The sequence below is a fragment of the Corapipo altera genome, unplaced genomic scaffold (assembly GCF_003945725.1).
Source record: "Corapipo altera isolate COAL_440 unplaced genomic scaffold, ASM394572v1 79, whole genome shotgun sequence".
Taxonomy (NCBI): Eukaryota; Metazoa; Chordata; class Aves; order Passeriformes; family Pipridae; genus Corapipo; species Corapipo altera.
Genome location: NW_020884927.1, coordinates 261,537 through 272,960, shown reverse-complemented (window position 1 = coordinate 272,960; position 11,424 = coordinate 261,537). Strand labels below are relative to the sequence as shown.

At 43.2% G+C, this 11,424-nt stretch overlaps 1 protein-coding gene across 2 annotated transcripts in view; it reads left to right on the top strand.

Annotated features, from left to right (window-relative positions):
* Positions 1–5,425: 5,425 nt before the first annotated feature.
* COP1 (COP1, E3 ubiquitin ligase) overlaps positions 5,426–11,424 on the top strand; it is a 118,000-nt gene continuing 112,001 nt past the window's right edge. Inside the window, exons 1-4 of one of the 2 annotated variants that reach the window (XM_027658493.1) lie at positions 5,426–5,532; positions 6,555–6,614; positions 8,046–8,143; positions 9,466–9,530. In XM_027658493.1, the coding sequence (XP_027514294.1) occupies positions 5,441–5,532; positions 6,555–6,614; positions 8,046–8,143; positions 9,466–9,530 (315 nt within the window). In that variant the 5' untranslated portion in view covers positions 5,426–5,440. Of the gene's footprint in view, positions 5,533–6,554; positions 6,615–8,045; positions 8,144–9,465; positions 9,543–11,424 lie in introns of both variants that reach the window. The other variant, XM_027658492.1, reaches the window with a different exon arrangement.

The window sequence follows — 11,424 nt, the reverse complement described above, 5'->3', positions numbered from 1 at the left end:
GGGGGGGGGAGGCGGACTGGGGCGCCGCCATGCCGGCGGGAAAGCCTGGGCTGTGCGGGATAGCGGCGGGAGGAGGGAGCAGCCGGCGGCCCCCCGGGGCTCTCCGAGGGGCAGGAGCTGCCGGGGCGGCCGCTGCCCTCCGGGGGTTCTGGCTTTGGGGTTTTCTCTCTTTTGTGCCTCTGTGTACCGGGAATAGCGTGGCCAGCAGGACCGGGGAAGTGACTGGCCCTCTGTGCTGGGCACTGGCGAGGCCACACCCCCAGTCCTGTGTCCAGTTCTGGGCCCCTCCATTCAGGAAGGACAGTTAGGTGCTGGAGTAAGTTCAGAAGGGCAACGGAGCTGGTGAAGGGTCTGGAACACAAATCTGATGAGGAGCAGCTGGGAGGCCTTAGCCTGGAGAAAAGGAAGCTGAGGTGGGACCTTCTCACTCTCTACAACCACGGGAAAGGAGGTGTAGCCAGGTGGGAGTCGGGCTCTTTTCCCAGGTAGAAAGTGACAGAATGAGAGGACGTAGGCTTAAGCTGCACCAGGGGAGGTTTAGCTTGGACATTGGGAAGAATTTCTTCTCAGAAGGGGTGATTAGACATTGGAATGGGCTGCCCAGGGAGGTAGTGGAGTCACTGTCCATGGAGGTGTTTAAGGAAAGACTGGATGTAGCACTCAGTGCCATGGTCTGGTTGACAAGGTGGTGTTCAGTCATGGGTTGGACATGATGATCTTGGAGGTCTTTCCCAACTTCACTGATCCTGTGATTCTGTCTGGTTTTGACCTTGTGTAGCAGCATTGCCTCCACCCTGTCTGTTTTTAGACAAATTCAGGTTGTTCCTGGCAGGTTCCTCCTCGAGTGCATCCAAGTTATTGGAAAGAACCTGCTTCCTCACAACATGTTGACATCGCAGCAACTGCTATGTTTTTCTGGGCAGTGAGGCCTTGGAGGGACCTGGAGCCCTCTGACCTCTGGAAGAGGAGCCAGCAGAGGATTTAGTGTCCCTTTGGATGGGCATCCAAGGAACCTCGTGGTGGTTGATAGCTCCAGCAAGGCTGGCTTGGTTTGCTTGTGGTGCTGGGAAAGGTTGGCTGGTTTGAAACATCAGTAAGGTTTGTGTCCTGCAGGCACCAAAAAACAGATGAGCAGGGAATTTCTGCCATGATGGGATAAAGTTTTTGCAGATGCTCTTCTTGTAACTTCCAACCAAAGCTGCAGCTTGTAGCTGGAAATCACCTTTCAGTGTAATTGTTAAATTAAGGCCCACTGTGATGTGGGGTTTGACAGCTGTTGGTAATTTGCAGTTTTAAAGAGAGCCCCTTGCTGGTGGGTTTCAAACCTCCTGACATAAGGAGTAGGTTTGATTTTTGTAGCTGGTTGGGTGTTTTAAAATGTGAGAGCAGAAAGTAGGGTTGAGTGTTCACGTCCAAGAGAGGCAAACAGGGAAGAGGCTGGGAAAAAGTTTGAGTTGCAGGAGAGTCGTACATTGGAAAGGAACAGTTAAAAAGGAAGATAAATAGGCCACACCTTCAAAGATGACTTTGACAGCTCTGACTTACAGGTGAGGGTTGGATGTGAGGCATCTCCACAGTGCAGGTATTGTCTCAAAAAATCTGTAGGCTTGGTTTTACAGCTTTGTAAAGTGTTTGGCAGAGTTGATAGGAAATACTTTTGCTGTTGAAGTGAGAACCTGAAGCTGCTAAGAAGTCAGTGGCAGAAAAAAAACAGTAAGTACTTCTTACTAGTAATAAGTAAATGGTCAAAAATTACTGCTTATTACTTTAGTTAGTGGTTTGCTCAGCAGCAGAATTGGGATGAGAGCACAGCTGTAATCAGCAGATGCCCTGCTCTGGCTCTAGGCCACGTTAGGTGGATTTAACCTGTTGCTCACAGGTTTTCTGGTCATGGAGGATAAAAACCATTACAAATGCCCATTCCCCTCTGTTCCCTCTACACTCACACTCTGGCACTAGTGCTCTGCCACTGTGGCTCCCTGTCCTTTCTAGTCAGCTCTTATTTCCCATTTTGTTGTCTGTTGTGAAAATGAGGGTGTTGGGAAGGAAGTTGCCCCCATAAGCAGTTTGTAGACCAGTTAAAGTATTCTAAGATGGTTCAAAAAGCTGAGTTTCTTGGTTCTTGTCTTTTTCTGCAGGTAAGTGCTGTGTATTCTTCAAGGAGAACCTGTAATAAGCTGTTTTCTCCTCACTGAGGGGTGCTGCTGCCTGAACAAGTGAGAGGACAGAAATCAACTCAGTATAATCAGGCCAAAATGTCTTTTCTTGGTATTTGCAAGAGCCACGTTGGGCACATTGAAGTGCATGTCAGAAGCTTTAAGAGCAGGCAATAATTATAGTTAACTTGGGGTTTTCACTGCTGTGTATTTTCTGTGGGCTGAAGGGCTTGTTTCTGCTTATTGTTGTTCCAGCTTCAAATTATAGTATTCCTCTTTTTTAAATTTGAGTTAGCAATACAGTTATGCAGAAGCAAACTGAACTGGGCAACTCTGGAGTTTTGAGCAATGTCCAAGAAGGCAGGTGTGTGTGTGTGTGTAGGTTTAAATAATTGATTTTAAACAAGCATTAGATATTTCAGTGTGAGAAGCAGAAATTTTCCATATGACCCTTTTTTCCCCTGTGAGGGCACGTTCAAGATGCTGCCAGCTGTAGGGAACACTTGATGATTTTTTCTGTACATGAGCTGTGAGTTGCTGTGAGCTACAGCTCTAAACTCAGTTGTAGATTCTGCCTGTACCAGATGGAAGGTGGGAAAGAGTAAAGAAGTTTGGGTGAGTTTTGAACATCGAGGTGCAAGTGAAAATTCCCTAAATAGTGTTAATGGGTGGGACTTCCCTGCCTGTCTCCTGAAAGTGCTGTCTTGACAACAGGAGGCCAGGGCCTTAAGGGAAACGCTGGCATGTGTTGCCACTCTGGGTTGTGAAATGTTTAGCAAGTGTATGCTCAGGAGCTTGCAAGTGTGTCCTCTTTGTGGTGTGTATCAGCTTCTGCCTGGAAATGTGTAACTCCAGTCAGGAGAGCAAATAGGTCTGACTTACAGCACTACTTTGTTAAAAAAGGGAGAACTTTGTTTCTCTTTGTGCAGGATGTTGAGTTTAAAGGTATTTTGTGCTGTTGGTGCAGCCAGGTGTCTTTCCTCTTGCCCACAGAGTATCTGAAGGGGAATCCTCTAATCAGAGGATTTCCTCCTGTCCAGTGATGTAACTGCTTACTTTTCCCAGGCCTTATATTACCCCTCCCAATCAGTGGTTGAGTTTAAAACCAGTTACAATCTGCTTTGCTCCCTGGATGGAGTGGATCTTACCTGTCTCTTTGGTGGCTGCTTCATCCCGGTGCTTGTCGCTGACCCTGGCACAAATAAGAACATATGGAAGAGGGGGTGTTCCCTTCTGACCTGGAGAGGTGCACCCAACACAGCTGTGAGAAAGGCTCACAGCTTGCAGGTCCATGGATTTTTAAAACCAGTTCATTCCTCAGGTGGTTGGTTACCTGTTAATCCAGGCATGGGCTGAGTGTGGTTGTTCCCACGTTTGTGATCCGACAAACCCTCTTAGTAAGGAATATACTGCAAGCTGACCCTGAAGGTCACAGACTGAAAGCACAACAAGGATGGACTTACTCTCTGTTGTTTAAATTGGAGCTTCATACTGAGTAGATACTAATGGCAGTGATCTCTAACTAATCTAACGAAGATTCCAGCCATGATCTCTAACTGGACACCTTCCACAGGAAGGACAGAGCCAGCAGCAAGTCCTGCTCTCTGCTGAGAGCAGAGGGGAGCTGAACAGGAGGGAGACACTGTAATGGCTCTTATTTGCTGTTGAAATGTGTTAAAACTGTACAGTGACCACTTCAGCCAGGTGTTCCAGTAGCAGCAGTGTGACAGTAGCACTCTTGAGAGGTGCCTGGAAAACGGCTGGCAGAACTTACAGCCACAAACTTGGTTGAAATGATTTTTAAAACGTTTAAGAGGTGTCTACCCTGCAGAGAAAGAATGCTCAGCCTTTGCAGTGCTGGATAGAAACCTATTTATGGGATACTGATGCCCTATTTCCTAGAGGTCAGGGGCATTTTTGACTTGCTGAAATCACCCGCATCCTTTTAACCTGGCTCTGCTGCTTAAGACAGGTAGAGAATAAGAAAATCTCATGCAGAGAAGCCTTGATTTCACCATACTTCTGCTTCCCTGTTTCAGTCTATACCACAAACCTTAGTCTGTCTCCAGTTCCCATCACTCCACTGCTTTCTTAACTTTCCCCCTGTGTTAGATTAACTTCAAACAACTGGTGCATAACAACTTTCATGTGTTGCTGCCAGCTTGGCTTCAGTAAGTATTAAAAGACATCAATCTTGTTTTTACTTGTAAATCAGTGAGCATTTCGGGGGAAACAGTTCTTAATGGAAACTTCAGGCTCCGTTAAGGATGACCCTGGTACTGAATAGCTACATTTGCTGGCTCTGATTGCTTTTCCTCAGCTGTTTTGGCTCTGTCACTTCTCCAATCAAGCTGGTATGAAGAATAAGTTTGGGAACAGTGATCTTGGGTGACTGTCCTGTTAGGAGGTAATCTTCCTATTTACCTCCAATGTATGATGTTCTGCTGCAGACAAAGGAGCATTAGAGCCTTGTTAATTACTGCAGGACATTAGGAGTGTGCTGGAAGGAACACATCTGGCCCTATGGGGAGTAGCACTTTCTAGCATGACACATAATGTACACATAAGTTATACAGCATGACTAGAAGAAGGTGAAGAAGTTAAGCAGTTCATCACCAGTGGGGAGAAACCACCCTCAGACATTCATATAACCATAAGTCTTTGACTTTCTCTTTTAAAGGCCAGCTAATAGAATACAAAGATGCCTAATTCTCCTTCTATTAATCCACCCTTGTTGGCTAAGTTTGGTCATAATTTATGCTGATTAAACAGTGCCTTGAAACTAAATAACTTCTAACTTGGAAACAGTGACACGAACTCCCGACCAGACAAGTGATGTGCAGAAAAGGTTCTGTCAAGGTGGAAGAGGGACAGGTGTGTGTTAACTGGTTTTTTGGTATAGAGAGTAGTATTCTGGTTTGATTCGTTTGCCTTTACCCAACAGGTGATTTGATGGACTATCTGGACAAACCCTTCAGGGCACCCGTGTTTTCCAACTTGGTGATTCAGAGGGGGTTGCATTGGTGGCGGTCACAGCTTCCCCTCTATGGGCTTAATAAGTATTTAAGGGATGTGTCCTCCCTCCTATTTTTGTAACATTTGTTTCCTAATAGGGTAACAAGTGGGGAAACTGAGTGCCTGAGAAACAAGCATTGCTTATTTCAGCCTGATCTGGGCTCTTTATTTTGGATGCAAAAAGATTCGTGCTTTGCCCGAGTTGTTAACAGTTTATTAACAGCTCGTTCGGTGGGAACTGCCTCGTTGGCAGAACGTGGGAGGAGGAAATGCTGGTGAAAACCTCTCTGAACCGGGATTGGTGTGGACCTGTGGGAGTGAGAGGAGATTATTTGTGTCTCTATAATGGCTTGAAAGCGAGGTAAAGCTTGTGAGACAGCTGATCAGTGTGTTGGATGCGTTGCTGTCCATGGCATCTCGCTGGATGGCTGGCCAAGACCTGGAGAGGAGGATGTCTGTGGCAGCATCTTTCCAGCCATCAGGGAGAGCAGCCGTGGGAGTCACTGGAATTAGGATGCAGCGCTCCTCTGCTTTCATTTGTTTCGTTTTCCTTTCAACCGTGTCACAGCCATTTAATAAGCCAGTTTTCTCCCACTCCCCATCTCCTGAATTCCTGTCTCTTGTGTCGTGCTCGGGTTCCTGTGGAGCACTGCTTGCTTGCACATCCTTCTCTTCAGCTCCCTGCTTGGTTCTGGGTGATCCCTCCCGGAGAAGGGCTGTGCTTTGATGGCTGAGTCATTCTGCCTTTCCCATCTTCTCCTCTGACCCTGTATCACCTGCTTGCCCGTTGGTTTCATCCTGCAGCCTCAGCCCTGGCAGTGCTCTGCAGGGGCACCTCCTCGTCTGCACCTTCTCTGCCCGCTCATTAGTCCTGTTCTCCTGACATCACTGCTATTTCTGATCTGCTCTGTCTCTTTGCATCACTTTTTTAAATTATAGATAGCCATCGGCTGAAAAAAGGAAGGAGGAGCTAATTTGGGTGTCATTTATAAATAAATTGTGTCTGTTCACAAGCAGTCAGGGGTTTTTAGGTTTATTTGAGACATAGTACAGATGGTTAGAATGTTCTTCTTCAGCCTTGCTTGTTGGAGGTACTCTGGTTCTATTTGGGAAGTTTGCAACTCTTAAAAGCTTGAGGAGTGAACATTTACCTGGTTTCTAATTGTAGCAAACTACAGTATCATTCAGAGTTCAAAGAACTGCTGATTGCCCTTTTGATCTTTATACTGCCTGGTTGCTGTTGCACTCGGATGTCCTTTCATTTTACATATGGAAAGTATTACCTAAGCATAATTAAGAGGCTGCTTTGAAATAATAACACTTTCCTTCCTTTTTTAACACAAAAAGACATCTTTGTGATTTTTTGTTTTGTTTTATTTTCAGCCCCATCTGTTTTGATATGATTGAAGAAGCCTACATGACAAAATGCGGACACAGCTTCTGGTAAGATTTGGTTTCTGTGTATTGCAGAAAGTGTCCATCTCTTACAGCATGTGCAGATGGATATTGCTGTGAACCTCTTTCCTTCTGAGTGTCTTTTTCTGTCTTCTCTCTGCAGTGAAGAAGGGTTGAAATGAAATTTTAAAAGATAGGTACCTATTAGATTAGAAAAAGTCTTAAGTGTTCAAACCCAAATATGTTGTGCCATCATATTTACTCTGTCAAGAAATGAAATGGTCATAAACTGTTGGTGGCATCCAGTACCCAAAGTCAGAACAGTTTGTCAGCTTACCTCCCTTGGTCTCACCTCTGTATAGCGTTGGGAATGATGTTGGCAGGTCCTCCTTGCCTTTGTGCAAGACCATACACAGTTTGAAGTGGCTTGTACATTGTATATTGTAATTATTTTAAACTTTCTAAGAGGGGATATGCTTCATGCTTTCCTGTTGTATTGAATTGGCCCAGCTCCACTCATTTTTCAGTGTGTTATCTCTGGCTGCCATGAGGAGCAAATGTTTCAGGGAGAAGTGCAAGAACCCTCCAGGGGCAGGTGTGGAACTACCTGCTGCTCCTCCTCTCCACTAGGGATTGGCATCAGTGTTGAACTATGATATTTTAATGTCCCATCTGTGTTACACTTTTATGGTGTCTAACTAGAAATAAACCTTAAGAAGTAAAATTACAGTAGGATAAAGCACTTCCTCAAGCAGCAGGCTCGGGTAACTTTCAGAAAAGTTTTAACCTGCAACAGGTAAGATAACAGCTGGTTTTGTGACCTCTGTGGTAATACTTTATCCCTGTAGTCTGTGACTTTTTGGGGGTCCGAGATGAGAAACATTCAAATATCTTTATTTAGAAGGAATGGAGCAAGGTTGTCACCTGGTGTCTCTTATCAGCCGTTGACATCTAGCAGGTTTTTAAACCTGATGCTGAAGTGCATCTTGTCATTCCTGTATTTCTCAGATAGCTCAACAGAGAGGACCTCTGAAGTCACTGTTAGTGAGAAAAGCAGCCAGCTGGTGAAGATGTTTCCTTTGCTCAATTACCTAAAATGCTTTTAATGTTGCTTTCTAAGTATTTGGCTAATCTGGAAGAGTTGTTTGTGAATAATGAGTCTGTTTGTTACCGCTGCCTGTGGAAGAGGGGCGTGAATTTGAGATGGAATTGTGGCTGAAGTATCCATGTTGCCACAATCCTCAGGGAAATAAGTGAAGTACTTGACTACCTTTTGTAATATTTGCCAGGAAACTTTGGTGTCTTTCTGCTGTAGCACACTCTGAGTTAATATTTTGACTCTGTAGGTTCTTGGCAGCACAGCTGAGCTGGCAACACAAACAGTACACATTTTCTAAGGATGATGTTATTTACCTTGTGCTTGTGTTTTTCTTTCATGTTTGCTCACTCTTGTTTCTTGTTATTTGTGTTTGTAAACAGCTATAAATGTATTCACCAGAGCTTGGAGGACAACAACAGGTGTCCCAAATGCAACTATGTGGTGGACAACATAGATCATCTTTATCCCAACTTCTTAGGTGAGCTCTAAGCTTGCATGAGAAACATCTTAGTTGCTAAGGTGCTTGTAATAAATTTGTCCTGTAAGTTACTGGTTTCTGGATGTTGAAAACAAAACCTAAACATCAACCCTTTGGTTAGTTGACATTTTTCTGGAAAAAAAAAAGATTAATGCTCTAAATTGTTAATAGTGCACTGCCCGCAGCAGTTCTGTGTGCTGAGTTACAGCAGTGAGCCTAATTTGCTGTTTTCATGCTAAGAAAAGCAAAACAAAGATGTTTTTCTGATGGCTAGAGATGTAAATATTTCTTTACTTTTGTTTCTTGCACTCTTGTTTGCCTAATAATCAAGGACATGCCCTGTTAACAAAGCATGGACACTGAAAGGGTGGAGGCTGAATTAGATATTGGGCTGTTTTGGCTGCTGTAGTGAGGACCATGTGATTGGTGTATGTATAAATTAGATACAGAGAAGATATTCATACATACACATACCTATATGCAATCCTGATTGCTTCCTACAGAGGGAGGAAATGTTTCTAAGTGGAAATAGAGTTTAAAGCTCAGTTTTGTGGAGGCAAGATCAAAGGAAACACGCTGCAGTGTGAAATGCCACATTAAAGCAAATCTTGATTTCGTGTGCCGAGACACCCATTTAATAGGAAATGGATGCAAAGCCCCAGGAGCCAAGGAATGCTTCAGAAATGGGCATCCTGATTTAGGCCCAGTCATGTGGTGCTGGAGATGGTGCTGAAGCAGGTCTTGGAGTACATGTTGGCCCAAAGAGTGTTTCCATACCCCTGTGCCTCAGGGGTTTGAGGTCTGTGTGGGAGAGGGAAGAGCTTGTATAGGTGCATGCAGAGGACTTGAAGTTATCTTTGTCTTTGCACAGTTCACTAGACTGGTGTAAAATTAAACTGTAGGCAAAAAGTCTTTCAAAAGGCACGTGGTAATTCAAGGAAAAAGTTGTTCTATTCAGCTGTGCTTGGTTTTGACCTGTAATAAATGAGTTATTGTTTTTCTCTCTTGTACTCTTCTGTGATATATTTCTGCCTTGGAGTTGAAAAGAACCACAGGTGCTTAGAAAAAGGAACTGGAGCAATTTGGGGAGCGTGTAGGCTTTGTATTTGTTAATGATTTTTTTTAAAAAAAAATCTTTATATACATTACAAAAAACCATTAAGGAATATATTGGTCAGAAAAAAGCGGAGGCATCTACTGTTTTAATTACTGATAAACATCTGAGTGAGGGCTTAATAACTGAAAACATTGAGGTAGAATCTTTCATATTTGTTTTCTGAAATGTAAGTCCATCTCTTTGACGTCTTATTTGTGTTTTTTAGTCAATGAACTTATTCTTAAACAGAAGCAAAGATCTGAGGAGAAAAGACTCAAACTGGACCATTCAGTGAGTAGCACCGTATGTTCCAACTTTTTTACTTTATATTTACTTAATGGTTTTGTGCAGCAATTGTCGTTCCATGGCTTAAATTAAAAGAGATTGCACTGTTGAGCTGATGCTCTGAGTTGCTTTAGGGGGGAATAATATCAATATCAGTGGCAGTAGATCCCTTCAACCTTGTTAACAACTCCTGTTCTTCCCCCGCAGCAGTGTGTGTGGAGGGAAGCTGTGTTAGCATAGCCAGGAGTCATATGATGTATTGCACATAACCTGGGAAACTACCCCTGGAAGCACACTTGTTTAAAGGCAGTCATTTCCATTCAGCATTGAAAACTAGAGCTGCAATGAGAGTAATGAGTGATTAGAAGTGCCACGGGCTTGTCTGATCACATGTGAGAAGCTGTGTTCCACGGGGAGGCTGGAGGAAGGCTAATACCGACCACAAGAGGGAGAAAGATGCATTTGGAGCCTGATGCTGTGGCTCAGATCCCGGATAAAACTGCCTGGATATCTTCTAGACTTGCTTCATGTCACAGAATCAAGGCGTGATCTGTGTCCTCAGTTCATGAGGATCCATGTATAGCACCAGTGGGTGCTTTTGTACATTAGGATCAAAAAGAATAAAAGACCTTAGCCAGGAAACTTGTGTATTTGTCTTGCTATGTCTGGCATCCTTGCCTTCTGTGATTCAGAAATAAGATTGCAGAGTAATATGAAAAATCACGTTTTTAAAAACCTCTGAAGGGGTATTAATTTAGGGACTGGGTTGCAGAAACCAGTGCTTTCAGTGGTTATGTGCTTTAAGGATTCATTGGATTACTCACAGTAAGTTTTAATATTCATTATAAAATATGCATATACCTTATTTTATATAAAATATGCATAAGCCAGATATGTTGAAGTGCACACAATTGACCTGAAGGAATGTACAGTAGCTTCTTGGAAATTGGTTTTACTCTTTTTCACAGTGTTCCTTTAAGAACTAAGCCTGTAGATGCACATGTTTTAGATAAATACCAATAAGTGGACAGCTACTATGACTTCATGCCCAATGCAGTGTGTAATTTAGCTTCCACCTCTTGACTGCAAATAGAAAGTACAGACATCTCTAAAAAGAGGAATACTGGTGTTGTACCAGCTCCTTAAAGTGCCTGTTCTCCCCTTGTGTTACTTTTGGTATTAAGAAAAGGCATCCAAGACACACTGCAGCAAATAAACCTTTACTTGGTTGTGGTCTCATGAAGAAATCATGTTAAGGCATTTTTGAAGCCTTCTGAGTAGTTTAGCAGTGGTACAATTAACAGGTGCATTTAGCGTGTTAAAATTTGTCTCAAATCTTGTTCACTCACATAAAAATCATGGTTTTTTGTCAGTTGTTCTAGACTGAAATTGAGTTTTTTGCCTGAGCAGCTTCCACATGTTCTGTTGAAAGTTACATAATGTCCATATAGAACATACATACAACTTTTTACATATTTTGTTTTTCTAAATCTAGTCAATAAAAATAGGCTACAGCCTCTGAGAAAATAGCTGATTTAGGCTAGATGGCATTTCTACTTTTTGCAAAATTAAATATCTTGATTTAGTGTCACAGCTTTTATAGGTCAGGATTTTTTAGTTCAGCTTTGTTTCTTGGAAGGTCTAAAGACCTAAAGTTACACCTGTTGGGTCCTGAGGCTTTTTGATGAAAGGCTGTATTAGCATTAACTTATTATTATTCAGGTTTTCCTGTGCAACAGGAAAAGCATTTCACTACTTTATTGTCAAGGAGAAAACAGCCTGTAGGGAAGAATGGGCTGCATGGTAGTATTTTGGCTCTCTGAGAAGTCCTCCTCAGCTCTAACAGTTTAAATGAGAAGATCACCCTGATGAGCTCTGTCTTCTTCCCAGCTTTCACCTT